Source organism: Cavia porcellus, unplaced genomic scaffold, assembly GCF_034190915.1.
Source record: "Cavia porcellus strain 051 isolate PalLab524CR breed Dunkin Hartley unplaced genomic scaffold, mCavPor4.1 scaffold_28, whole genome shotgun sequence".
NCBI classification, from domain to species: Eukaryota; Metazoa; Chordata; class Mammalia; order Rodentia; family Caviidae; genus Cavia; species Cavia porcellus.
Window position 1 is genome coordinate 34,335,083 of NW_026947511.1, and position 17,094 is coordinate 34,352,176.

At 43.5% G+C, this 17,094-nt stretch overlaps 1 protein-coding gene across 30 annotated transcripts in view; it reads right to left on the reverse strand.

Moving 5' to 3' along the window:
• Kcnma1 (potassium calcium-activated channel subfamily M alpha 1) overlaps positions 1-17,094 on the reverse strand; it is a 736,611-nt gene that overhangs the window by 219,074 nt on the left and 500,443 nt on the right. For all 30 annotated transcript variants that reach the window (XM_063238715.1, XM_063238714.1, XM_063238712.1 and 27 more), the window contains 4 exons: positions 10,031-10,141; positions 6,217-6,322; positions 4,446-4,528; positions 926-995 (listed from right to left, as the gene is read on the reverse strand). In XM_063238715.1, the coding sequence (XP_063094785.1) occupies positions 926-995; positions 4,446-4,528; positions 6,217-6,322; positions 10,031-10,141 (370 nt within the window). The remainder of the gene's footprint in view (positions 1-925; positions 996-4,445; positions 4,529-6,216; positions 6,323-10,030; positions 10,142-17,094) is intronic.

Genomic DNA, 17,094 nt, shown 5'->3' on the forward strand with positions numbered 1-17,094 from the left:
TCACTCACAAGCCAGCAGGGAGTTATTCTATTCAGAGAGGACACCTGGCCCCAGATACTGAGAGCAGCCTCCAGTTTCTAAGCTTCATTAAGGAGTTAACTGGTACCATATCGAACTGAGCAAGGTGCCACCTTCCCTCCCCCAAAGCTGTCTTCTTGGGAGTTTACTAACAGGCCAAGTGACAGAGGATTTGGATGAGAGACTTTCAGCTCTGGTTTCCTGAGAGGTAATCATAGGGAACCCACACAGACCCTGATATTTGCTTTTTTTCCAATTTGTTTAAGCTATAACCCTAGGAACCGTTTCAATGTTTAATGTCCGGATAGCCAGCTATTTTCCTGGATTCAACTCTGCAAAATCTGTTTCTAAATTTAAGAATGTCATGTCCAACTCTCTCCACCAGTGTCCACTATGTGCCCAAGTTCACCTGGCCTCTGAGATGTCCCATCTCTTTCTGGGGGCACTCTCTGCACCTTAAGTACTAAATCTGTGAAGGCAAAAAACAAAAAAAGAGTTTCTCTTTCACTGATATCCTTCTAGGTGTCATGAAAATAGACTGCAAAGTGGATATTCAATAAATATTGACCAAAGAAATGACTGCAGTACACAGAACTGCAAGCTGTTGGGATCTAAGGATACATCGATATTTCTGAATCAAGGGGTCTAACAGACAAGTCCTGCGTGAATGCACCAGTACATGAAAGAACTTCCCTCCAGTAACCCACTGCAAACAAGCTGCTCAGGCTGAAAAGAAAGGAGATTTTTAACCCGAGTCTTTACCAGGGACTTCGGACAGCACTGGTATAGGTGAATGTGCACGAATGTGTGCATGTGAGTGGTGGGAAGGGGGTGACATGGTGAGGCAGGAGAGACCGGAACTGACCCTTGGGGTTGTCTCAGGCATGGGGTGCTCCCAAGGTCCTACCTTGTTGTGATACTGCAGCATCTGAGTGATGATCCTGATCTTCGGGTGGTAGTTCTTTATAGAGATTACTCTGCAAAAGAAAGAACCATAGCTGAGGCAGGGCCTGCCTCACCCCCAGAGACTGATGGGTGGTCTACTGGATTACCACTAAGTGGGACATGTGGGAAGAAGGTGCATCAGCGAGGCCTCCCTGAGAGGCCAAGAAAAACAGTATTCCTATCACCATTTTTCCTAAAGGTGTGAAAAAAGAAATCACAAGATAGTCATGGTGTATGTCCTGGGCTTAAAAACTTGGGGGCGCCTATGAAGCCTCAGCGATGGGACGTGTGCCCCTGGATAGAGAAGGCAGTGCGTGTGGGACAGGGTCAGTGCCTGTACTGACATGTAAAGCAAGCTCAAATCATGGATCCTCCAAGGTGTGCAATCGCCCACATCCCAGGGACCAGCCAAGGAACGTCTGCTCTGAGTCCTTTAAGTTAACAATGTGAAAGAACATGACAAATCAAACAGTCCACCCCACAAATGGCTGTCACTGTCACACACACTTGGTCACTCTCAGGAGTGATTTCTAAACAGGGCTCTCAGAATAAGAGCAAGGACTTCCACAGCTAACAGAGTCTACATGATTGACATGGTAAGTGTCAGTACCCTGCAGAGGTTAAGATCTGGTGGAAAATTCCAAGCGGTCGCCCTCAGTCCACACTGGGTAGAAATTACCACTCCCCCCACCTGGATCCGCATTGGTGCTCCTCCTCTCAATGGCAGGGCCAAAGTGGGAGGAGTCTGGAGCAGAAGAATGGAAACACCTGGCTTCCAGTCCCTCTACTACACTAATGAACTTGGCGACCTTCAGGAAATCGCCAGGCTCTCTGTTCCTGTTTCCTCATCTGGACACTGGGGGCCACGGTACCTGCTTTATTTACTTCATAGGCTTGGAATGAGGAACAAATGGGAGACCAGATGTGAAAATGCTTTGAAATCATTAAAAACTCTCTCCACGTGTAACTTATGGTTTTTGTCATTACCGACCCTGTCAGAGGTGACATTGTACATTTCCTTCTGTGACAAGAAAGGCTAAAGAATGGAATTTTGCAGAAAGGCCCACCTCCTAAGTCCAATCAGAAATGCAAGTGCATTTCTTATGGCTGCCCCCCCCAACACCCCACCAAGCAGCGCAGCGCTCTCTCACTTTACCCCCTTTTCTAGGAAAATGGAGAGAAGATAGCCCGGGAGCAGCTGTACCTGAAAAGCTGCAACTTGTGAATTCAGGAAATGCATCACAGGAAAACCTCTCCCTGCAGAAATCCACCCGAGGCTTTTGCACTTGAAGGATTTCATTTTATTTTTGAAAAAGGGTTGTGTTGGCCCCTGCTTATAACTCAAGGACTTTGAGCCTCTGTCAGCTTCTCAGAGAAGTTCACAGCATCAGCCAGTTCTCTGCATTAGCTCATTTCAAATGGATCTTTGACATTTTAATTTCGATTGGTCTCATTAAAGTAAGGAGGAAGGAGGATTATACAAATAAGAGAAAAACAGGGCCCATTTTTAACCCTGAGCTTCCCATTTCCTTTGGACCCTTCCTTCTGCTTTAGTTAATGGACAGCTTAATTACATTTGTGATACCACCCTTGTGCACACCCAGGCATCCTGCCAGTCACCTGGGACCTACGTGTGTCCATATTAATCCTATTTCCAGGGTTGAGCTGAAATATTGGAATTAAGTTAAATGTCCATGTCAAACCTATTATTCATTTCTACTATTCACTTTTGGGGAGGTGGGGAGAATGTGCCAATCCCAAATTTCTCTGTGAAGTGAAAACTTTTAAGCTTCACCCTCTGGGTTTTGTTGACGTCTGAAAGCTAATGAATCCTTGTTCCTTAAAGGCTATATTTTAATCACTCCAAGTGACAGAAAAGCACATGAAATGATGGAAACATATTTTAAAAAGGGACAAGTGACACACTTGTAAGAGGATGAGCCCAGGCAGGGTGAAGTCGACCCCTGCTCCATCCTTTCTGCAGCCCGGCAGGCCTAAGGCTTAACAGAGTTCAAACAATGACTTCCTTACAATGACTACACTGAGTATACTGCCAAAGAAAAGTGAGTGGAAAGAGGAGATTGTGCCAGATGTTGCCTACCAGACACAAGGACCAGATGCTGCGGGGAGAACTCGCTCATCCCAAATGTACCAGAGGAATTCCTCTGCATCACTGATGGGAAATCTCCTGTCACTTGGGGCCACTGATTAAAAGCAAAGACAAAGGGGCTGCAAGCTTAGTAATGACACAAAAGCAACCTCCCAACCTCCACCTTCAGGTAAATTCCCAGGGCACAGTAATGCAAGCCGCAGGCAGAGGGGAAGCTTTTATCTGGCCCAAGGAATGGCTGTTCACAATTAAGTACAAGTTCCTGGGAATACAGTGGGAGTGCAACATTCCTCTCCAGAAGATTCTCTTTCTTATTCTTTCCCGGCTCAAATAATTATCCTGCAATTTATGCGAGCCCAGAGACAAGTTCCAAAAGGGCTTTAACTACCTAGAGCAAAATGTCTGCAGCTTTAGTGACTGCACAGCCATGGGAGGTGACTGGGAGTTTATGAAAAGGAAAAAATCCAACAAATTTTCTTCCAAAATGAGAAAAAACTGAGCTGTTGAGGTTGGAGCCAAAATTAGCATTCTATATCCTGTGTTTGCTAGAATCTCCTTCCCCAGGAGATGTTTAAAAAAAAAAAAAAACAATGAAAAGATTTAGGGGCTCACAGTCAAATAGGTTTAGAAAATATACCAGAAGACATTATCTCAGGGATGCCCATTAGTATTAAAATCACTTAAAATGCCGCCCACAAAGAACACAAGTTTTAGTAAACTGGCAAAAATTTGCCAATTGGTCAGTCATCTCTTTGGGGTGACACTAATCAGTCTTCTTACCCTCACACCAAAAGGCTTTCAAAGGGCTCCTCCCTTTCAGCACTACTGGCATTTTGGGCCAAATAATTCTCTACACAGGGGCTGTCCTGAGTATTGCAAGATGTTTAACAGCATCCCTGGGCTCCACCTACCAGATTCCACCAAGATCAGTCCATAGTTATGTCCATTAAAAATGTCTCCAGGTATGGCAGGATGTCCTCTGGGGTGTCCCTAGTCAAGAACTCTTGAGTTCTTGTCAAACTCAGTCAAGGCATCTCTAGTCCACTGTCTCTGAGGGAATGTGGTATTTTCAATCAGGCCCACACCCATCTAAATCTATCTGTTAGCCTGCTAGCTCCGACTCAAGGAATCAAACTCAAGACCAGCTTTGAACTTTCAAAGCTGCCATCTACTGAAGGCCAAGCTTCCTGCTCAAGGGTCACCCATCACAGCCTCAGCTTCCCTAAATCTACTCAGGGGAACAGTTGGGGGGTAGCTTATGAGAGAAAGAATGTGCCTGCATAACAATCTTCTACAGACTGAAAAAGGCTACAAGGGGCCCACAGGGACCCAGCCCAAGTCTCTCTCCCTTGTACCACCACTCCAGAGTTACCTCATGATGTTGGAGGCATCTTCAGCATCCGGGTCAGCGCAGTATTTGTTGGCAAGAATTAGGCACGCATCTGCTGACTCTATCTGAGAGACACCAAAAGGAAAAAAAAAAAAAATCACAGAACACAAACATATAAATAGCCAAGCTCAAGTGCAATCTTTCTTTGTAGACAGCACTCTTAGGGGAACCTCGTGTTTGCAAAGACAGAAGAAAAAATTCTGAGACTATAGATTTTTGTCAGAAGTGTAGGTAGCAAGTTCTTGTTATGGGATAAACATTTCATCTTGTTGCGGCTGGAGAGTACAACATGTACCTGGGTAATTATACTTTTCATTTGTCATAGTCGCTTGCATAGGGGATTTCCAGGTTTCTTCAAATACAATTAATTAAGCTTTTCATTCCCTTCCCCACTTCCTTTATCAGCTGTCTGTGCCATCATCTTAATTCTCCCAGTCAGGAAGTGGAGGTTCTTTTGGACTAGCACATTAACTATTAGGAGATTCTGAAATTTGCTCAAAAGTCCTTCATCCAACCTTTTTCACATTTTCATTATCTGTGTACCAAGAAGAGCTCAGAGCCCTCGATTAGATAACAGCACTATATGGTTTAGTATTCATTAGTATTCAGAGAGTCAAAAGTCACCAAATCTATATAGATGAAATAACAGGCTACGGAGGAACTCACAATACAACCTACTGACTTAGTTATACAGGAGCCAAAGAGAGGTTTATTCCTTAGAAGAGATCATGAGTTTGATGTGCTAATAATTGCTGGCATTTCAAATAGGTCCAGGAACAATAACTATTTCATCCCTTCTCATAAGATTTCACGTACACATAACTTGGGTCATGTCTGGATAATATTAAGATTAACTGGCCTATGCAAGCATAACAATTCTCACACTAGCTCAAATCTGCAATCTGTCTGATTCGGTATGTTGTGTTTGCTGCCTCATTCCTGCATCTGGTGAGAGGGCCTGGTTTCCTCAGTGGTATGTCACAAACTGTCTCTAGATTTCTTTAATAAGGCAAAGAATTTACACAAATCCTTTTGGATTATTCATGTTTGCCAATTACATTATTTACGGAGGCATCTGCTGACCACAGTTAACGTTTGGATTTCAGTGGATTCACAACATTTATGCAATCTACCTGCATGCAGATACTAAACATGGTCACAAAAATCTGTATTAACTGAGTCAGGTAGCAGATGCCTCTTTCCTGTGTCCCTTTTCCTTCTAAGCCTTGGGTGAGCTTTCTGAAAAGATCCTAACTGAATAGGTTCCAGGGAAAAAGATGAGCTCATCACCTAATGATGTTAGATACCTGCAAGTTCACTTTTATACCTGGAGTCTTTGGTGAGGAAAAAGGAAGCTCGAAATGCTTTAATGTTTCTTTCAGATGTTGGAACTGTACTGAGTGCAACTTAAATATTCAGGATGGGAATTACTTATCATGCTGTTTATATGATGCTCGAGTCTCTCTAATTGATTTACTTCCTTTAAGAGGGGATGATAATGAGAAAAATCAACAAAATGAATTTCATATTAGAGTATGTATGGAAAATGTGTAAGTGGCCCAGCATATGCCAAAGTGTGAGGTCCTGGGGCCAGTGAAAGGTCAATGTCAAGGTTGATAGTGTTCCACTCATCTCATTGGGGGTTTAGGAGGTGATCCTTGAGTATCCTGATAAGCATGCCCTCTGATCACAGAGTCAGACTTCCCCTCCCCTCAAGTCAGAGTGAAAGTGGAAGTCACCTCTTTCTTCTTACCTTGACTCGTGCAAGATCATGTGGATTGAGGACTGAACCCTGATAAAATTCCACCTGAGTAAAATGTCGTTTGAACAGAGCTTCGAGCTCCAGGTTAGGGGAAATGCTGCATGGGGAAAAAAGAGACAACCATGAATATAATGGACTTGGAAATTTAACTTCCATGCTTCCCTTCTCCCCACCTTCTCCAGGGAGACCTAGGAGAATGCTTTGACCTTCAGAGAAGCCCCTTTTTAGTTAAAAATAAAAGACTCACATTTAAGAGACACAAAAGTCTAGTATAACTGAACAGCAAATCCAGTACCAAGGTAAAATACGGGCTGAGAACCATGGGGCATGGGGCCTTCTACTTGTTATTCATGGAAACCCTGTTTTAAAAATTGAGAAACTGGGCTTTTCCTGATGCTGTGATGGATAATTTTCTGTGGCGACTTGACTGGATCACCTTGGGATACCCAGGTAAAGGATGATCTCTTAGTGTGCCTGTGAGGGTGTTCCAGATGAGATTAATATTTAAATCAGTGAACTCAGGAAAGTAGATTTCACTCCTCAATATGAATGGGTATTATCCAATCCACTGAGAATCAGAAGAGAAAAAAACAACCACAGAGACAGGAGGAAGCCATACTTTTTACTTCCTACTTGCTTGCTTGTGCTAAGACATCTCGCTACATTTCTCCTGCCTGTGAACTAGGATTTACATCATTTACTCCCCTGGTCTTTAGGTCCTCAGACTTGGAACGAGTTACATCACCAGGCTGGTCTCCATTTTAAAAATGGCCGACTGAGAGACTTCTCAGTCTTAGTCATCATGTGAAATAAAATCTCATCATGAATTGCTCTGTGGACAGACAACTAGATACAGCTACAGACAGACACAAGAGCTGGTCAAAAATACAATGTGTATTTAAATAAAAAGTACTTAGTACAGTGATAAAATAGCATTGCTATTAATCCTGTCGAAATACTCTCCCTCATTTCTTGCCACTTTCTGAAGCAGTTCTGAAAGTCTTCTTTTGTGAGTGTTTTTATAAGGCATAATAAAAAATATAATGCATACTGCCACTGAGCACCATCCAAGAGAAAGGCGGGATCATAAAAACAAGATTTATGAGATTTATAAACAAGATTTATAAACAAGATTTATAAACAAGATAAACAAGATTTATAAGATTATTTACTTTATTCACTGGATCTGGCACTGTGACTTCTGGGTCTTTCTTAAAGTCAAAATGACCAGGAAAGGTAAACTTTTTGAATTGATTTTGGACATCAAGGAAGCCATGAAAGCCAAAGAGGACTTCACAAGGCAAGAACAACAGGATAAGTGTGTTTGAAGTGGGGAGGTGTATTTTAAAGGAGGTTAATGGTAATGGATTTTTTACCATAATGTTTTTAAAAATTTAAACACAACCAATGAACAGCCACAAATAAACTTGATTGATTCTCTCTATGATTGATTCACATGTGGACTTAGCACTCATAACACTTTCAGGTTCTGAGTTGTTCAAAACCCTTGTCTACTGAATTAATAAGAAACAATAAATAAATAAATGTCCGACCTATTTATTCACTTAACAATTCTGCAGTGATGAAAATGCAGTACCTCTTTATCAGATATTGTATCAATCTTTGGAAGATGTCATTTAGCTGTGCTCTATTACATGCTAGCAATTGCACTAAGTCAACACTTGCCTTACATTTATTAAATGCTTAGTGATTGGTATGGTTTATATTTGGATGCCCCCCATCACACACACACACAAACTGCAAGCCTCATGCAATCATGGATACAGCTGAATCTAGTGTTTGTGATTGGTTTGTTGTCTAACACTGGGGTTGGTGATAACAGTGCTGCACCCACCCAGGGAGGAGCTGACATATAGTGTCAGGGCAAGAAGAAAGCATATCTTTCCACTTTTTGCTCTGTTCATTTTTGGTGTTTGCAGTGGCCATGAATTGCTGCCCAACCATGCCATCCTGCCTTGGAGCCAGTGGAGTATAGGCTGACACTCTCAAAACTATAAGAAATAAGCCTTCCCTTGCTTCACTTTGGGTGTCAAGTATTTCATCTCAACAATGAGAGAAAAATAACCAAGACAATGCTGATGATAATGTCTTTATGCGTTTCCTCTGAGGCAGGCGGTATTCTAAAAACTTGACATCTACTAACTCACTTAAACCTCAAAACAACCTCCTAGGAAGTTAGACTATTAACCCAAAGCTTCAAGAGGTTATCTACCATGAATTGGAGCTGATGGACACTGGAGACACAAAGATGAATCCTAGGTACTGAGACACCCGCAGCCTGTTAACTGTTTCCAACTGAAGTAGTGGAGGAGAGAAGAGTGGCTGCCTATAGGAATCTGACCAATCTTTCAAGTCCATCAAAGTCACGTTATCTTTGAGGATAGCTCCCTGGTAATGAAGGCAGTGCTATCTCTCCCTAACAGAGACATCCTGTTAGGTTCTCTCACTGGCTTAAATCAATCTCGCATGCCATGGCTAACACAGGCCCCATGCAGTCCTCAAACTGCTCCAAGTGGACTCATCTTGGAGTGCTCAAGAACTTATACATTGTGGTCCTCCCTGGAACTGTCCCTCAGCAGAGTGCTGGCCCACCACCTGTCCCCCATAGCTAAGCACTGTTCTATGGGTCCTGCTCCTGCATTGTGGCCTGGTCTCTCTCCTCAGAATTTGGAGAGGTCAGTGGTGGAAAACAAAAATACAGGGGCAAGTTCCTACATTGACTTCACTTCCATAAAAGAAGACAATGACGGTACTGCCATGTTGAGGTGGTGGAGTCCCTAGTTCTCTCCATTCTTGTGGAAGCTCCCTTTTACTTAAAAGAGAATCAGTCAAAGCCTACAGCCTCAACCACTCAGAACAGGAAAGGTATCTTGCATCCCTCCCCTACCCATGATAAGACACACCGATTTTTTTTTTTTTTTTTTTGGTCTTTTTGAGACAGGATCTTGCCATCCAGTTCAACCTGGCCTTGGCCTCATTTTGTAGCCCAGGCTGGTTTTGAATTTGCAATTATTCTCCTTCCTCAACCTCCTGAGTGCTAGAATTACAGGGTGTACCACCACACCAGGCCAAGACACACCTAAGTTGATCTTGCAGCCTAATTTATTTTATCATGACAGCAGTCAACATTTATTAAGCACTTACTGCATGCCTGACTCTGCACATTGTATAAGGATTATCTCATTTTGTTTTCAAATAGACCAGTGAGGTAGAATTGTTATAGATGTAGAAACTGAGGCATGGGGAAGTTAAATAACCAGCTTTACTAGTTGACTAAGTCAGGACTCAGACTTAGTCTGCAGTGCATGTGTGAGCACTCATGGCAGATTAAACAAGAGATTGTATGTGCCATGCAGGCACAGAGTGTCACACTGGAGATTCCAAAGAAGAACAGTTGTTTTTATTATCTAATGCTCTGATTCTTCTTACGTCATTATCCTGCCTGTCATGATCTATTCCTCCATTCCCAAAGCATCCATACCATAAGGCTCACCAGTCCACACCACACACTACAGGCACCCCTTGCCTGTCCAGGTCCAGTTTTCGGAGGGGCCAATAATGATGTATTGGTCCCATAGTAAACTCTACCCTTACTTTTCCTGAGAGAAACTCAAAGGTGGTCCCAGATCTCCTCCACGGAGGAAGGCACTGCTTTCATCATAGTTCTGTGACGTTCTCTCCAAGGAGACCAGCAGGGATCATGACTTTGTCATCTCTGACCCAATTCTCTTAAAGATGAGCACAGAGCCAGGTACAGGGCCCAGCGGCAGCATCAGTCTCTTACTTGTGAAGAAAGACGATCTCCACATTGACGTCATCCCGGTCCTTGTGCAGAAAGTCCTTCAGGAAGTTGGAAACACTCTCCAGAGTGATGTGTCCACAGACCACGATATGCCTGCAGAGGAGAGGCCAGTTGGATGAAGCCAGGCCCTGCAGCGAGACCCCTATGCCCTTCACCCTGGCAGAGCAAGCACAGCAGCTGCAGGGAAGCATCCATCTCCGCCCTTCACCTCCAGAAGCCCAGATCCCATACCCGGAGGGCTGTGAGGCAAAGCAGCAGCATGAGCAGGTGCTCAGAGACTTCCAGACAGAAAAGGCATATGGCTGCTCACCTGATGCTGCACAAAATCCTATTAAAAGCCTAACCGTTTGGCCAAGTGGTTTTAGGCATTTAACAATAAGTGACATTATGCTTGTGCTTAAACGCTGCATTATCCAGTCCCTTGCAGATTCATATCTCTCCCTTTCTGCCCACAAAGCGTCCTCCCAGGAGATTTACTGTATGAGTCTTGGTTTATGACATAGAGCTTATCAGGTAATGAGATAACAAATCTTGCTGAAACGATGATTTTGTGTGTAAGAAAGCGGACTTTTATCAGGGTGGCTAATGTGCAGCTTGACACGTTATAGGCTCAGCTGGCCATAAGCAGTAAAAAGGAAATTTTGCATTTTTCCATCATAACTTCTCCGACAATGGGGGCATGTAACACTTTACAGTAAGCGAGCATTACTCAGGGCTAAATGGGGATGGGACATCCATGGAATCAAAGATCGTGAGCTGACTGTGTGTTTCCCGAAGGGCTTCTGTCTTAGGGTGCTTGAGGTTTCTAAGAGAGCCAAAGGGATTTTCCTCCTGATATGGAGAAGCCAGGAAAGTCTGAAGCTGGAAATGCTGGCTCTATTCTAGAGTGGTTTGAACTTCCATTTCTAGATATAATGGTTAGCACTGAGGAAAATAAATCCCTTTTCCAGAACTGGGAAACCAACAGTCACTTCAACATCTTTGGGTTCCTGGACCATTCTGACCCTCACGGCATACTTTTTTGCCCCCACTTCTACTTGCTGTGTAATGCCTGAACAGGAGTAAGCACTTCAATGCCAGAGTTAGCCTCCAGAGCAAAAGCTGAGACCCAACTGTGGAGGTACAAACAAACACTGGCTTCTAGCAAAGATGCTGTATGTGACAAGAAGCACAACCCTCGTCCCTGTGCCCCTCAACTGACAGTGACAAATGCTGGATCTCTGCTGTACTTTGAGATGAACAACTAACTAGGCAATTTCCTGGGTAAAATTTAGAACAGCCTGGTCTCTTGTGCTGCGTAATTGTGCTGCGCACCTTGCAATCAGGCAGAAAGCTCATTGGTTGGAGGCAGTTCTTAACAGGAGGCAGTGATGATGGCTTATGCATTGTTCCATTAGATACCATTACAAGAGCCTGCCCTTGCACGGTAATTTGGTGCCTGACCAAGTACATGAGAATAACGCGGTAAACTCATTGGTGAAAAGATAATGATGCAGAACAAAGAGTAAATCAATAATATGCATGATATAGTTAATAATATGACCATTATGAACTGTTATTGTTACGGTGGTGCACTTAATGATCAGGCAAGCCATGGCCGTCAAGGGGAGGGAAGAGTGTCAATGGGCTACTTCAGAAGAGACAACACAACGTGATCGCTGTGCTCTCTGGCTAGCACCTGCTAGGATGGAGGAAGTCCCTTGGCCACTCATCTAAATTTCATTCCCAAAGCTCATATACTGATCGCCCTATTTACTGTAAGGCTGTGAAAACCACAGTGTATCAGCAGACCTGATATAAACTGAATGCTGGGAGTATATACATTTTTTATTATATCCTAAATTGTTTCTTGTGGCACACATGCATTTATGGACAAAACAGACTGCATCTCAGTGTGCATGTTCTAAATTTTCCAAATACATTGACAAAGTGACTTAGGAACTCAATTGTCCTCTGATCTGACCTTGCCACAGATGATGATGGGATTGTTAGGTGTCTCCTAATGCTGTCTGCCTGCAAGCTTCCAAGAGGAAAAACAGGGCGTACATGGATATACCTTACAGGGATCATCATAGTTGAGGCTGTCACTTGGCTGAGAAAGTAAGTTGGACAGGATTCCCTGCTCTGCTACCAAGGATATACAGCACTCCATCAGGACAAGCTATTTACTCCTGTTCACTGTAGGGAAAAGCTGAAAGGCTGATACCCACCGGCCTGCCTCCTGAAAAGCATTGTAAAGTGTAAGGTTCCCTACCGGTGCTTCCTCCTGCCTATTACTCAAAGCCAGACTCAAGTCAATGATAGGTCTGAGGACATGTCTGATCATTCATCCTTCTTCTCCGGTATGCAAGGATATGAACGAATAGCCTCTAGTGGCCCCTCTTCCTCTCTGGAAATCATTCATCTCCGCTGAGAGAGATGCTTGCAAAGTGGAAAGAGAGGAGATGAGCTCCCCCACCCACACCCTTGAATCTAAGGCTCAGCCAGCTGATTTATTCAGCCTTGGAAAAAGTCAGGGTCCTCTTACTTGAAAATGTGTCAGGTACATATAAAATATATTCCAATGCAATCAATATTATCCCTTAAGCCTTTAATTAGCTTTCACTTCCCTTAAGAAATAGACAAATGCTGGCAGGAGAGGAGAAGGGGAGAAAAAAAAGATTGACTTTTTTCATTCGGTGCTAGCTGTCCAATACCATTCTAGACAATTGAAAATATATATCTTTAGCTACAGCATGATTTCTGGGAGCAGTCCTTATCAAAAAGGAAGCAAAAAATTCTCCCTTCAACATAATTGGTATTTTTGCTCGGGGGGGAAAAAAAAAAGCGAGATTGATTGAAAGCAGATTGCATTTTTGCCCAACGAGAGTTATTAGGTACATTATCATGGAAACCTTGAAGAACTCATATTGTTCCAATCTGTCCTGTATCTGATTTGAAGATTTACATCTTCCCCCTTTTGTGCCAATAATCATTTCCCTCCATTTTGATTTCCAGGGAGTGGAAGTTATCAAGGAGCCCACATATTGAAAATGTTTGAATGTAGTTAGAGTTGATGGATAGGGAGACATCCCCTCTCCAGGCCAGCATCAGTGTAAGAAGACCTGCCTCACTGGCTCGTGTCTGAGGGTGGATTCAGAGCCCTGCAGGAGTATCCATGTGGATGGCAAATAGGAACATTCATCTTTCAGAAATATTTTCAGGAGTTTTGAAAATCCTAGGGGCAGCAGTTTTTTTGAGGGAGAGGGTATTACTTCCTAGGGAGAAAAGCAGCAAAATATATTGCATCCTCAATTATTCAAAAGACAACTGGAAATATTCTAAGATTGAGGACAAGTAGGCACCCTCCTGGGAAGCAGTGATGACTGCTCACAATCCATGACTTAAAAAGAATCCCATTCAAAATTATCTCTGTTGGGTTCCACGATACCTACACATCAACCACGTGAGATTCCTACTCTGATAACAGACAATAAATAACTAAATAGTCTTGGACAAGGTTCTGAGTTTTCATTTTACAATCAAAAGAATCAGAGCCTTTGAGGAGCTATGGCTAGTTCCTGCTTCATGAAGTTATCCCAAGATTGCTTACAGAGGTAATATGTGTAAAGGCCTGGCAAAGGGGGCTGGCCCACTGGGACCACTATAAAATAGTAGGGGACCTGTGGCCCATCCATACATAGCAAAAACAAAGTATTCTATGGCCCACGTAATCTCATCTTACCTTCTGAATTCATTTTCTTTAAATTATATATGTCTGACATCCCCTAAGAAATAAAAGTGACTTGCCCAGAATGTAATCCAGGACTCTACATGATTCTCACTAACACAAAGATGGCAGTGGAAGGTTTTAGATAGGTCAGTTTCTGCTTCTTCACCAGTGACGTGCCTGAGCCAACGAGAGGTCCTCCTGGGTACAATGTAGAGGGGGCGTTGGAAAGATCCTCAGTGGTCCAGGGGAATGGTTAGTTTGGGGTTGGGGTTGGGGTGGATAGAGATGGACCTCGCTTAAAACATGACAGTATAAGGACTTGGGGTGTAGGCCAGTGGAACAGCACTTGTCTAGCATGTGTGAGGCCCTGGGTTCAATCCCTACCACTGCCGCATCCCTCTCCCCCAAAAATCACAGTATTGTATATCCCTAGACTCACACTGCACTTGGTCAGCTGAGACAGGGCATTCAAAACAGGAAAGCTTAGATGATACAGAAATCACAAGTCTCACTGGTCAGGAACTCTAAACTGCAGTCTAACTTCATCACACATTCTGGTAAGCCAAGTGGCCACAAAAGATGGTATGTCCAATCCCAGAGGATGATAGGAATCCATTCGATCCAAACACAAATGAGCTCCTCCCTTCTGTCTCTGGACAGGAATTTTTTTCAGCCCTCTGGCCTGATTTCTAGGAAGCCTGTCATTTTTTTTTTTTTGAAGATGACTAAAATAAGCATATCAGTAACTGTTTTTGATTTAATGAATCTTTGGTTTTTAAAGTATAAGGCAGTCGCTGAACAGGGCTTTTCAAATTTCTGGTGAAGGGGCTGGGGATTTAGCTCAGTGGCATAAGTGCCTGCCTTTACAAGCACGTGGTTGTGAGTTCGATCCCTGGTACCAAAAAAAAAAAAAAAAAAAAAAATTCTGGTGAATTAGGCCTCCAGACATCCACTAAGAATGAGTCCAGTCTGCTGAGGATGAAAATCTACACACTAGAAAAGCAGCAGGGCCAAGTATTTAGCTTAGGGGCACAAACACCTGTCTGGCAAGCCCACAGTCCTGAGTTCAAATCCCTGATACCAAAAAAAAACAAAACAAAAAAAGTAAAAGTAACAGGTAGTGATTCTTAGAGCTACAAATCTTTGAAAAATGGAACTGTGACAGTGTGGTTGCAATAGGCTCCTCTCACATTAGCAGGAGTATCTTAGTATCAGAATGCTTAGCAAAGGTGCAGACTAAAGCCTGTATTGGTTTGATGTGGAAACTGAGGCCCAGCAACTTGGTGCAAGGTGAATGCTGAACCAAGGGTAGAGGGACTCCTTGTCTTTGGTGCCTTCCAAAGAGAGGGAGCAGCTGGTACTATGCAAAGGATTCTGGGTCATAATCATGAGGCTGTGGGCCAGGCCCACGTGACCTGGAGCCCCTCGCTATGAAACGAAGAAGATACACCCACCAGTCCCCATGAGACCCGCCACGGGGCTCCAGGTCACTGCTGCCACTCTAGTTCATACTATCATTTTATCTTGTCTAGACGTCCGCAACAGCTTTCTGATTTCTGAAACGCAAGGACTGAAGCAAACTGATTGTGCAATCAGATTGTGCAAGGGCAGGGAAGTCTTTGGTCTCCTTTAGCAGAGCTGTGCTCTAGGAAGACAATGTAAAATGCACAGCTCTGGGCTGTTTATTTTTAAAGATACTATATCCATTTTTACTGGAACAAGTATAAAGAACTTAAAAAACCCATAGCTATCCTGTCACAATAAATCATACAGAGTAAATTGAAAATCCTATACAGCTTTCTCTGAATACATTGGGCTCACTTTGTCAAAGAGGTAGATGAAATGTGGCATATATTGATCTAGATGTCTCTGTAAAACTATAATATTTATATCAAATACATATGCTCGGCTGTCTTCTGTCTTCTCACTGAGCCTTCTAATCATGCTTCCCGCATCCCACCTTTCCCCAGTGCCCCCTGCCATGGGTAGGGCCTGACACACAGGGAATGAATTTGAAGAAGTGCTTGGCAAGGAGAAGGGGCAGCTTTTTATCATCAAGGAAGCATGGTGGTTAGAGACCCAGCATCTCAAGCCCCATGGTGGTCAGTCTTAAACATTCATGAATTCCTTGCTAAGTTGAACTTGAGCCTTTTGAAGCATCAGCATTTCCAGGATTCTCAAGTAAACTGTGCTCACATCCCAGCTTACCTCGTGGTGGTGGCTTGGGGGCAGCTTTTCCTGATTGGAGTCAGTGTCCCTCAGCTTTTCCCTCTAGGCTCATTAGCCTACCCCAGAAAAGGAAGAAAGCTAATCTGCCCCCTCTATTCCCACATGCTTGTTTACCGAGAGCTTATCACCAAGAAATAGGCTTTCATGTGGGGGACACACATCATTAAACAAAGACTAATTCCAAGCGATGTTGGCCTCACCCTTCTACTCTACCTCTATCTAACTCTTGCTGGGTTATTTGCTGGCCATGGACAGGTGGACAAAGGTGCGCTCGCTTGGATACCTATGCCATCCGCCATGACAAAGAGAAGAAATGTAACAATTATGTTAACTGCAAGACCCTCTGGCTGAGTCTGCCAGCTTGAATCTACTCCCGAGGTTCAAGTTTGTGAGAAGCTGTACATCGAAACAAAAACATGAAACAACTGAGAGTGTATATTATGCCTTGGATCCCAAATCCTGACTGTAACAATTTCCTGTTAAAAGAATGAAAGAGGGCTGGAGATTTAGCTCAACGGCATAAGCACCTGCCTTGCAAGTGCACGGTCATCAGTTCAATCCCTGGTACTGATAAAAAAAAAGAAAAAAAAATCTCTTAAAAGAATGAAAGAAAGAAAAAAAAAAACCATCAAGGAGGTTCAGTGATAAGATAATTTCCTACCCTTGGCCACATCTAGTCCTTGTTAATCACGAAGAATGGAAATGCATTCTCCCTCCTAGTGAGGAAGAGAACAAAGTAATCATCTTACCCAGCTGTCAACAGAGCTACTCTGGAGGATGCTTCCCTAATGGAGGCAGAAGGCTCAGCAAAAAGATCCCAACAGTGAAGCACAGACACCTCTGTGAAACAGAGGCCCCGAGTCAGACAGCAGCCCCAACAGAGCCCCCCCCCCCAGGCTGTCCTTAGAAGTCCGGGATTTTCTGCATGAGGGTGATGCATTTTATTACCCAAACAGTAGGGACCTAAGCCATCCTAGCGGATTTACATCTGCTTCCCCACCACTCCAGATCATAATTAGGCTTTCACAATTTGACAATATCCACAATGACGTTTAGCCCATGAGTCCGAGCTTTAATAAATCCTGAGCCATCAGTGTGGGGGACA